At 40.9% G+C, this 11,844-nt stretch overlaps 1 protein-coding gene across 1 annotated transcript in view; it reads right to left on the reverse strand.

The window, feature by feature from the left end:
• The window catches only part of LOC136675617 (unconventional myosin-X-like), a 56,420-nt gene extending 51,269 nt beyond the window's left edge, over positions 1–5,151 (reverse strand). The window contains exon 1 of the mRNA XM_066652260.1: positions 4,822–5,151. Within this exon, the coding sequence (XP_066508357.1) occupies positions 4,822–4,860 (39 nt within the window). The 5' untranslated portion in view covers positions 4,861–5,151. The remainder of the gene's footprint in view (positions 1–4,821) is intronic.
• Positions 5,152–11,844: the final 6,693 nt, after the last annotated feature.

An 11,844-nucleotide genomic window follows, 5' to 3' on the forward strand; every position in this document is an offset into this window, starting at 1 on the left:
CCCCCTCTCTCTCTCTCACTCTGTCTCCCCCTCTCTCTCTCACTCTCTCCCTCTGTCTCCCTCTCACTCTCTCCCTCTGTCTCCCTCCTCTCTCTCACTCTTTCCCTCTGTCTCTCTCTCTCTCTTTCTGCCCCCCCCCCCCTCTCTCTCTCTCTCTTTGTCCCTAATGACGATTGGGAGAATCGTTTTAAAACTATGTTCAGTGGTAATTTGCAGGAATGTGTGTGTGTGTGTGTGTGTGTGTGTGCGCGTGGGTTGGTGCTGCAGTTAAAAAGATTACAAAGGGCAGAGGAAATGGGACCAGGTCTTAGCAGTTATTACTGTGTCTGTGTGTGTGTGTGTGTGTGTGCGTCTGTGTGTCTTTGTATGTGTGTGCGTCTGTGTATGTGTGTGTGTGAATCTGTGTATGTGTGCATGTGTGTCTGTGTGCGTGCGTGCGTCTGTGTGTGTGTGCGTGTCTGTGTATGTGTGTGTGTGTGTATGAATCTGTGTATGTGTGCGTGGATGGATAGGTAGATGGGAAGCAGAGGGAATACCAGGTTTGTGTTACCCCTCGGTGTGTGTAAACACGCCTCGTCTGGTTTAACAGCTGTAGCGGGGACTCTGGATTGATAGGTAGTAATGTTAATAATTAATGTTACTTTAAGTGACTGAAAGAGCTAGTGGAAAGACGTTTTGTGTGTGTGTGGGTGTGTGTGTGTGTGTGTGTGTGTGTGTGTGTGTGTGTGTGTGCATGCCCCTGTGACAGCAGATTTTAGCCCCTTGGAATGTTAACAGCAACTCCACAGGAAGTGAATGCGAGAGAGAGAGAGAGAGAGGAGAGAGAGAGAGAGAGAGAGAGAGAGAGAGAGCGAGAGAGAGAGAGAGAGAGAGAGAGATAATGTGGAAAAGAGTGAAAGTGTTTGTGCAATCCACCATTACATTCTCTATATCAGCCTGAAGGAAATACATGAAACAGTCATCCATTATTCACCCATTAACTCTTGGTCTCTCTCTCTCTCTCTTTCACGCACACACACACACATACACACACACACACACACACACACTGATGTATCACATATTTACTGTCACAGTGACACATTGCATTATCTGTCTGCTAATAAAGCTGATACTTCTGCACTCTGCAGAAAAAAAGTCGAAGTCTCGAATTTAAAATTTATTTGTAAATTGTAGAATCTGCGTTTGTGGATCAAGTCACTCACGTGTTTTCTGTGACGTGCATTCGTTCATTTCCTCTCACGGGTTTTTGGATTTTGAGACTTTCCTCTCGCATTGTGCTGTGAGAGAAGCCTACTGTTCCCGTCAGTGATAGGGTAATGTGACATCTCCAGCTACACTTTGTGGGGAGCTATAGAAGTGGAAAACAAATCAGGTGCCAAGGACCAAACATGAGCAGAGCCGTGTGGAGCTGAGTAGTGGAGTTACGATGCAGTTGAAAAGTGCTGTAATACATCCCACCTCTCAATAGGTGTCACTGTATTCAAACTGTCCATTTTATTCACTGTATCTATGTGTGGTTTAAACCTTGTGGCTGGCTGATGTATAGCTTTCCCCAGAACACCAGTGAATTACTTAAATACTTAACTGAATAAAGCAAAGAACTATTCCAATCAAAAATTTAATATAGCCCCTATTCTATAGCATCTGGTTTAGATATGAAGCACTCTCTCCCACTTATTCACTCATTATTAATTCTGTCTCTCTCTCTCTCTCTCTCTCTCTCTCTCTCTCACACACACACACACACACACACACACGTTGCTCCTAAAGGGAAGTACCAGTCTATTGTCTACTGGCAGGCACAGTGTAGATGCTCCTCCCCTTTCCCAAAGCTGCTTTAATCTGATCCTGCTCTGCTGTGTTTACATTTAAAACTGATCACAGCTGTCAATCAAACTAATCCTGCTCTCTGATTGGGTGTGCTGCAGGGAGCCGTGTTCCAACAGGTAAAGAACTGCTGCAGTTTAATGGCGGGAGACACACATTAACCTCACTGAAATGGCTGACTCAGCTGTGCACACACACACACACACACACACACACACGTATTTCAAATAATGCAGACACAAATGTGCAAACACACACAAACACATACTTTAAAATAATGTGGTGTAAGAGTTACAGATACAAATGCAGACACACACACACACACACACACACACAACACCAGTTGACCTTCAGCTAGTCACACACCTGTTGAAATGCACTTAAACACACCTGCAGTGCGGATCTGTTTCTGTTAAGGGATTTATTGCTGCATTTACTGAGGTTCACCACACAACCCCTAACACTTTACTGAGTTTAAAATGTTTTAATCAGAGACACTAGCGCTAAATACACAGTATTATTCCTGATCATTTATTAAATGGGGATTTCCATATAATGGTTACGTCAATAGGAACATGAGAAGTTTAATGTTTACGTTCTGGGTCTGAGTCTCCTACACTCTCGCTGTTCTTTAAAAGCCCTGGAGAAATCCTGACTGTTTCCCTGGTTGGAACACTTGCTCCTCTTTAAGGGGAATGCCCGGACCCTTTTTCTGCACACACTGCCACATTGTGCTCGCAATCTGACTCCAGACACAGCAGCAGCGGTTGTATGTTATCTGACACTATTGAGCAAGAAAGACTGTGTTTCTCTGCCACCGCTCACAGGCCTCAGCAGCACGAGACTCCTCACGGCGTCGGGTCCAGATTCCCCTCGGGTTATGGATTAAACCCCTGTTAAATCTCTGTTTATTTCAGAATTACAGATTTAGAAGTTTTTCCAGGAAAATACATTCTGTTCTAGAGCTGGGAAATTAAGCGAAAAATTAAAAGTGACCTTCACAGTTGTGATTTTATAAAAAGTGTCTTTTGATCAACATTGCGAACATCGCTTTTAATACTTGAGCAAATGTAAAGTACAATCCCTGTCAAAGGACTGTGAGGATAAAAACAAAAACGTAATAACAATTCATTCATTGTAATCGAGGTAAAATGTTCAATTAATCACAATATTTTTTTTCCGTCGTATCACCCTGCACTACTCTGTACACCTTCACCTTCAATAACACGCAAGGATCCATGAACATACAATTCATCCCTGACTCTATTCCACACTGTTCCCCCTGATGTCTGCAGCTCTAAGGCCCTGCCTACAAAGTTACAGGATTGGTTCCGTAGGTTTGTGATGTAAGAAAACCCAGTCATTTGTATTTTTGAGACTGTCTTTGGAAAACTGCAGTTTCAAAATGGAAATGCTCAGCTATGATGTGGACTGCTAATGTCACTCGTGATATGTACTCTAGCACATACACAGCACCACACAGATGTGCTTACAATGTTAAAGGGAACGTCTACGATTGTGGGGAAACGCAGCTTTAAGCTCTGCATCATTTAAGGTGGAACAGGATGTTTAAGAGGGAAAACGACTGTTGTTTGTACGCTGCTGAAGTGTAACATGTCTGTTAAACTGCACCAATGAGGCAGGAATAGAGCAACATCCTCATCTCGGTTGGTGCTTTTCAGCGTTTGGAGTCTCTCCGTTGTCTAAAAACCTCCAGATGGCGTTTCTCTGCCGTGAGCAGAGAGAGAGAAAGCCTAGCACCGGACCCAGACACTTTGTTTTTTTACCCATTTACAGACACTGGGGCTTCGTAAACACATCAGAGCGGTTTCCAGAGCAGCACATGGAGAGGACACACACTCAGAGCTTTTTTAATTACAATCGTGAACAGCACCTTTAAACACTGGACTCACACAGCAGGCTTTAAGAGTGGAACTGGTACGGACACAGATTTCTTGTCGCCACAACATGAGACAACTTGTGTTTTATAACAATTAAATTCTCAGATCTGACTCAAAGAGACGTCAGAAACAGGGAGCGGCCGCCTGCCACAGAAACAACTGATAATCATCACTTTACTTTTCACACACACACACACACACACATATGAATTACAGATTTAAAAACCTGAATTACACCAAAATGGAGCTGTTTTAAATGAATGTTTTAAAGCCGCCTGTGAGTATGATTTTTAATTCCCACCAGTGGCAGGTAGTTCTCTTAAAATAGATTCTTTACTTGTTCTGTGCGAGGCTCCATGAGCCAGAGAGGAAATGAGAAGAAGGTAAAGGAAATGCCACAGAGTTCCTCTGGGATTTGCTCCAGAGACGAGGTCACTGTGTGAACGAACACACACTCACTGAAAACACATGGTTAGATGTAGGTTACATTACATTAGCTCAAGATTAAACACAACAAAAAATATTATATACTTTTTCTCAACATTATCACAGTCCCTCTCTCTCTCTCTCTGCCTCCCTGTCTCTCTCTCCCTCTGTTCTTCTCTCTCTCTCTCTCTCTCTCTCTCTCTCTCCAGGAGAGTTTGATGCAGTAAATTTCCCAGTGTTGTTGTATTATGGTGTGATGGTGAGTGTGATGCCACAGACATCTGTAACTGAAGGTCCAATAAGGTTAGGGTTAGGGTTCTGGACCCGCGCTCTCTCTCTCTCAGCAGGATGTGAGCTCACAGAACAGGACCAGGCTGTTAGTGTTCTCCTCCGAGATTGTTGAGCTCCAGTGATGTTGTGTGAGTATCAGTGTTTAAAGACGGTGGAGCTCTGTGTGTCTAACCTTCACTATTAACCCCCCCACCAACACACACACACTACACACCACACATACACTACACATACACTACCCATGTACACACACACAAACTCTCTCTCTCTCTCTCTCTTACACACAGGGACAGTTTCTTTAATGTGAAAAATAAATATTTATTTATAATAAAGGAATAAATAAAATAAATAAATGAATCTGTCACACACTTACCTCAGTGAAAAAGTTGTCCATGGTCTTTATCACCGTCATCAAATAAAAACTTTTAATCCATCACAGTAACTTTCAGCTCTCTCCCTCTCACTCTGTATCTCTCTCTCTCTGTATGTCTATCTCTCGCTCTGCAGCTCTCTCTCTCACACACTCTCTGTGTATCTCTCTCTCTCTCTCTCTCTCTCTCTCTGTGAGAGGAGTCTTTGTTTCAGAAGTCACAGATAAAAGTTGCGATGGCTCCAAAAAACCCAAGCATATTCCTGAAATCGATGCAGCGCGTGTGGTGGAAGCAATACGCGAGACGAGCCGGAGGCGCGAGGCCAGTTCTCCGGTGACCGGCGTAAGGCGCGAGCGCTCCGGCTTCTGTCTCGAGTCGAAATGTTTCGCAGTGATCCGCTGAGTCGACTCTTCTCCATGACTCCGCCCCGCGCGCTGTTTGAACACACGAGGGAAGCCTGGGACTCTCTCGCGCGCTCCTCCTGCTGTTTCGGGATGTAGCGGCGCTGCACGTGTCTACACTGTTACCACAGCACCCTGCGCCAAATGGTATTCAGCAGCTGTAAAGAACACCTGGTTTAACCCATTACACCCCACACAGTGTAAACACACGTTAAGTATCATCATGGCCATTATAGTTTGGAGGTGAAATAAATGCCTCCATAACCATGCAATTGTTATTAAACTAATTCATTCATTCATTCATTGTCTGTAACCAATCCACCTACCAACGTGTGTTTTTGGAGCGTGGGAGGAAACCGGAGCACCCGGAGGAAACCCACGCAGACACAGAGAGAGCACACCACACTCCTCACAGACAGTCACCCGGAGGAAACCCACGCAGACACAGGGAGAACACACCACACTCCTCACAGACAGTCACCCGGAAGAAACCCACGCAGACACAGGGAGAACACACCACACTCCTCACAGACAGTCACCCGGAGGAAACCCACGCAGACACAGGGAGAACACACCACACTCCTCACAGACAGTCACCCGGAGGAAACCCACGCAGACACAGGGAGAACACACCACACTCCTCACAGACAGTCACCCGGAGGAAACCCACGCAGACACAGGGAGAACACACCACACTCCTCACAGACAGTCACCAGGAGTGGAACTCGAACCCACAACCTCCAGGACCCTGGAGCTGTGAGAGACACTACCTGCTGCTCTGTGCCATCCCAAATATATTAATTATTGTTTTAAATGTTCATTCCAGCTGACAGTCAGTCGTCACAGTTGTAAAGTAATTGTGCAACAGGTAATGTCACTGTCACATAACTCTGGAGTCCTGGGGTTGTGGGTATGAGTCGTGCCCCTGTGACTGTCTGTGAGGTGTTTGGTGTGTTCTCCCTATGTCTGTGTGGGTCATAACTCAAATGTGCAGGAATGTACTTCTTCAGAATGTGATTCAGAGGCAGTAGGCAAAGTTTATGATGCTACAAATATTTCTTAAGAAATTGCACCATTTATATTTTAATAGCATGCTCTCAGCCTAGACCGGGCTGTTTGAAGGTGTTTTGGCTAAAGGTTCCAGCTTAACCCCAGTGAATACATTCATCCTCATGTGGCCACAAATTAAAAATATGTGCACAAATTATAACGTGGGCATGAATTGTAAATCCTTCCCTCAAATTAAATAAGATGTGCACAGGAACTGCATATAATTCGCTCAAATTAATATTTACTTTTACCCTCTGCCCCTCCCAGGCTCCGTATTAACACACTCAGGGCAGGAACAGGAACATTTCCTTTGGCTTTAGATGTCTGATAAATATTTGGTTCTTCTGCACAAAGAGAGAGAGAGAGAGAGAGAGAGAGAGAGAGAGAGAGAGAGAGAGAGAGAGAGAGGGAGAGAGAGAGAGAGAGAGAGGGAGAGAGAGAGAGAGAGAGAGGGAGAGAGAGAGAGAGGGAGAGAGAAAGAGAGAGAGAGGAAACAAGAGACAGATAATGTTTTGTCCAGTGACATTTTACTGAAGATAATACAAATCCCACAATAACCTTTAAAGTAAAATAACAACAATAACAACAACAATAATAATAAAAATAAAAAACATACAAATGAGTTATGTTTTCTGATGTGGATTTCCACTGGCCTTTTCATAAAATGGATTGTGACGTCAGAGGAAAGCCCTCAGGAAAACCCTGATATATGTCTTTGGTAAATACTTGTTTACACTTTGCTGATCATTAACTTCATTGCGCTCTCAGTTCTGTGCTGGTCTCTACGTAGAAGCAGAATGTGTTTATTGGGTCTGCTGCTGTGTGTCGTGAGTGACTCTTTGGGGTCAAACGTCTTGTTCAAGGACAATGGTGGGTATTATCCATAAGGAGTTAAACATTTTCAAGGGTTGAGATTAGATGTCATGTTAAAAAGACAAACAACACTCAGTGGAGTGACCCTCACATCTGTCTTCTTCCTCTGAGACCATAGTTCAGACTGGGTCAGACATCTGTCGACAGATCTGACCACTACAACATGCTGAACCTTTAAAATATCATCAAAGTTTATTGAAGTAAAAGACAATATACTCATGCTGTTATCAGTTATTAGTCTAATATTTATAACGGAGGCATTCAGACAGCTAAAGGCCTCAAACTGGAATGTGCTCAACACTGTGACCACCTTGACCAGGGCAGAATATAAAAACGCACAACTTTTCATTTTCCATGGTTCATTTAACTTTTAAAACTCAACAAAAATGTGTAGGAAAATTAAAAAGTATCCAGTTTTTTAGGGATATGTTTAACAACAGGAAAAATACCAAAACAAACGTAGGCCCTTGATCAGTTAGCCGTTAGCCTAAACACATTTGTTTCAACAACTCGTATTATAACCAACGTTTTAATTAAACCTTATATTTCTTCTGTCAACATGGCAATATCGACACAAAATTACATCCCAGAGCATGTAATGGCACGATTTTGTAAATGTTTAACAGTTACTAAAGTTTAGAATCTATAAAAAAGGATTTTTAAAGGATTCAAGGAGAAGCATTTTCAACCAAATACTGCCCTCTAGAGACAATACCTGGTATGAACTTAAAAAGTGCTTCAAGCTTCAAAAACGGCCAAATGAAAAAAATCGTTCTCTTCTTCGTTTCCACTTGCTGTAACCTTTTAGCATCAGGACTAACCCAAAGCCCTTTAGCTATAGGCCCTAACCTTTGCAGCGACGTCACTACAGACTAATGATTAGGGGCTAATCTTTAACCAGGAGGGGGTGTGGGGTAATTACCTCAGCAGCAAATTTATTTTTGAGATTAAGCAAGGCCTCAGTTTCTCACAGCAGCAGGTCACACATACGCTCAAACACTGAGAATAGATTTGAGGAGCTGCTGCCTTTAAAAAAATCTTTGAACAGGTAGAAAAACCAAACTGAGTTGTAAACAACTATTATATGTAAAATATAAAGTCATAACATCAGATAAGGACAGATAAACATCAGCCCAGTCTGCCCCTAAATACGTGTTTAACGCATGAACATTTTAACTGGCCTCATCAATAATGTGTCCTCTGCTGCATAAAGCTATTTACACTAGTGCATCAGTGGCTTTCCAATTTGTAAAAGAACATTTGGTTGGTGTCCTTTGAATATGAGTGGAATTTAAGGATGGTTTAAGGTCAGGGTCAAGGGAAGGGTTAGAGGTGGGTTAGGGTCAGATACAGTGTTGAAAATACACACTCTAACAGTTTAAAGGTGACCTACTTGACTAGTGTGTAATATTTTATTTTACACTACATTCACACTGGGAGTGGCACAGTGTAAGGAGGCAGCACAAACAGGATGCGAAGTGGGTGAAGCCAGCAAGGTGACAAAGTTCAGCAACGTTCAACTTTATGCAAATAAGGAGCAGAGAGACAAGGCGGCTACCAATGGGAATTGAGCATGGTGGTTTGTGCTGTGTCTCCTTTATTCCGAAATAGCACTTGGCTTCAGTGAATGTTCCATTAAATTCAGAAACGCTCAGAGGAAATACACTACAAATAACTTGGGAGGCGAGAGGCAAAGTCCCTGTCTGTGAACACTGTATAAATGCAGCATAAAGTCATGATTAGATTGTGACAGACACATCTCTCTGTTACCCTCAGTGACAACATCTTGTGGCCCAAGTATCAGCAGAGTGGATTCATCATCTGTAACCCTCATCCAGCTCAGGGCATCCAGGGTCCGGAGCCTACCTGGAATCACTGGGTGCAAGGCAGGAACACACCCTGGAGAGGGCGCCAGTCCTTCACAGGGCGACACACACTCACACATTCACTCACACATTGAGAATGAGTCATTTGCAACACTAATCCCACAACATTTCAGCTGAACTGTTTCTGGGGTAATATCAGATTAATATTATTACAAAACATGTTACAGGTGCAATTACTGAATAATTAATTAGGAATAATTAGGAAACAGACACCTAATTATGTGTAATTACAACTTAAAAGTACATTTCCATATTATTGCCCACTTAATCATTTGTAAGATGCAACCAAATATTCTTTACATTTAATTTATAAAAATAATAGTTTATGTTGGATATTAACTCTGCCCTGTGTGTAGTTTAAAACGTTAAAACACTCTTACATACAGTCACTAAATTCTGACTCTATTTTAACGTTAGAATTTAGTGACAGTGCTCTGTTTCTGAAAGTTTAAACCGCTTTTAAACTTAAAAAGTGCTGTAAACATCACTTGAGGAGCTTTGGAATCCATCCCCTTTCAGTGTAAAACTCAGCAGTAAAAAAGGACCCAAGAATTTGAAAAACACATGAACATGAGAAACATACAATACACAGTTCATTTTCAATTCAAATCTGTTTTTTATTTATTTTCAATTCATAACAGCGAGAGTCAATTATAATAATAAATGTGCATAAAACAATTTTTTTCAAAACATTGTTACAAGATTTTACAGCAACTGTAAGCAAAGAGTGGGCGTGAGTTTACATGGTTAGCATTAAGCGTCCATTAAAGCAGTGCTTTCAGCAGGAAAGACCAACTGTGGGTAACTGTGTTAGACCCAAGGTCTCACGCAGCTTTGTATCTGTTTGAGGGGAGTGATGCTTTGGTTTATTAGCACTTGTGCAGCAGCCTTAGAGTGAGTACAAACCTCAAACGGAGATTGAGAGCTTACATTCATCTGTGTTTCATTTGTTTTGGTGGGTATCCTTGTCCTGCTGAAGACACAGTTGCCTACTATAACACAAGGGAACTGTGTGTGTGTGTTTATGATGTTGTGTAAGGCTTATGCTAGCATATCTGGTCATTTTTAAGTTATCTTTTTATTTTGATCACATCTACGGTTACGGTCAAACGGATCTGAGTGAATGTGTTTTCTTTTGGATTTAAATATTAAACGTATGATGATCCTTTTCAATAGTAGACTTTTTTCATTATCGTTATCTTCTTTGTTATTATCAACATTATTATGCGCTGTTTACTTAATTTGTAACTATGAGAATTTGAAGTAATGTGAGAACTTACTGAGCTACCTACGTATTTATAATGTGGATTTTATCATGTTAATCTCTACATGCAGTTAACAATGTCCAAGCTCAAGTCAAATACATTTTTGTGTGTGTATTTTTTTTTTAAGAGTTACAGAAATCTTTTTTCCTCCACAGAGGAGTACGACAATGAAACACAATGCTAGCACGTGGAAGAGAGGGAGATCAGAAGGAGCTCTGATATTATGGAAACAACCTCACATTTCACAGGTATGAGGTACAGGAAAGTTGCAAAGACACTTTGAAATCTTTCTGTCAGAAGTTAATCAAAGCTTATCCCAACTTACAATAGGAGTCCACTGCATGAATCTACTGCAGCACGGAACATCTGGAATATGTTGGTACTTGGATGCGGTATTAAGAAATTCAAATTTTTTGTGTTTACTTTAATCTAGTTTATGTAATTATTTGACCATTTCTTTCTGCTAAAGTGTTTGCTTTCACTGCAGGACATACCCGTAAAATTTGGGATTAATCACCAGTTTCAGTTGGCACTGACCTTCAGATGACAGGCAGCACGTTATTAAGGCGGAGCAATGCTTAGCTTTTTTTTAATCTTTTCTTTTTTAAGCGATGATTTTAAGTAATATTAAAAACAGCTGTGCCACTTTTGCAAGCATAGTCTGTTAGCTGGTCTATTACTCTATTACTTAAATTAACCTAACAAAATTTCTCATAGAATCTTTTATTATTCAAAATAAGATCTCCATATTATACATGTTTCTTTTCTTTGTTTTATATTGACTATGTACAGAAGTGCAAAAAGTCAACCTTTATCCCTTGGGTTATGGCTCTCTCTCGTTTGCAGCCAAAGTCCATGCCCTGGAGGCACCGCCCTACGTTGTATCATCTTAGTAGATATTCAAAATTCTCTAGATATATGTTGCTGCTTTTTTTTGTTTGTTTGTTTGTTTTTGTGTTTTTTTTTGTTTTTGTTTTTTTTTTTGGCCTGACATTCAGGGATGTTCTTTGAAATATATCAAAATATGATTTTATGTTCTGAAATGGATACAGTAGAAAATAACCTTTCAGTCGAGCACATAATCAACATGTTAACGAATTATTTTTGGAAACATTCTCGATCTGTTAAGTACAAAATTAAATTTGTTAAATTAACAACTGACATACTGCCTCCATGTAATAACTACAACTCAGTTATATCCCAAAATCAATATCAAAACAAAAACAATATCAGATACAAACAGAGAATTCAGAAAGGAGAAATGTCAAACATTCTAACATTAATCTGCAATGAAAAATTAAAAGGCACAACAGAAAATGTCCCTACAAATGATATTATTTAAAAAATTCTGAATGAAACATGAGTAAAAGGTAGAATACATATCTTAAGGTCTATTACAATGTTATCAAATATAAAATAAGTGAATTCCATAATCTGTACATGCCAACATGTATATAACATGATTGTATGTAAGGTGTACGAAGTAAAAGACAGTGAGTGGTAAGTGTAGTATGATTAACAACAATATAAAATATGAATAAAAAAACCCT

This window comes from Hoplias malabaricus, chromosome X1, assembly GCF_029633855.1.
Source record: "Hoplias malabaricus isolate fHopMal1 chromosome X1, fHopMal1.hap1, whole genome shotgun sequence".
Taxonomy (NCBI): domain Eukaryota; kingdom Metazoa; phylum Chordata; class Actinopteri; order Characiformes; family Erythrinidae; genus Hoplias; species Hoplias malabaricus.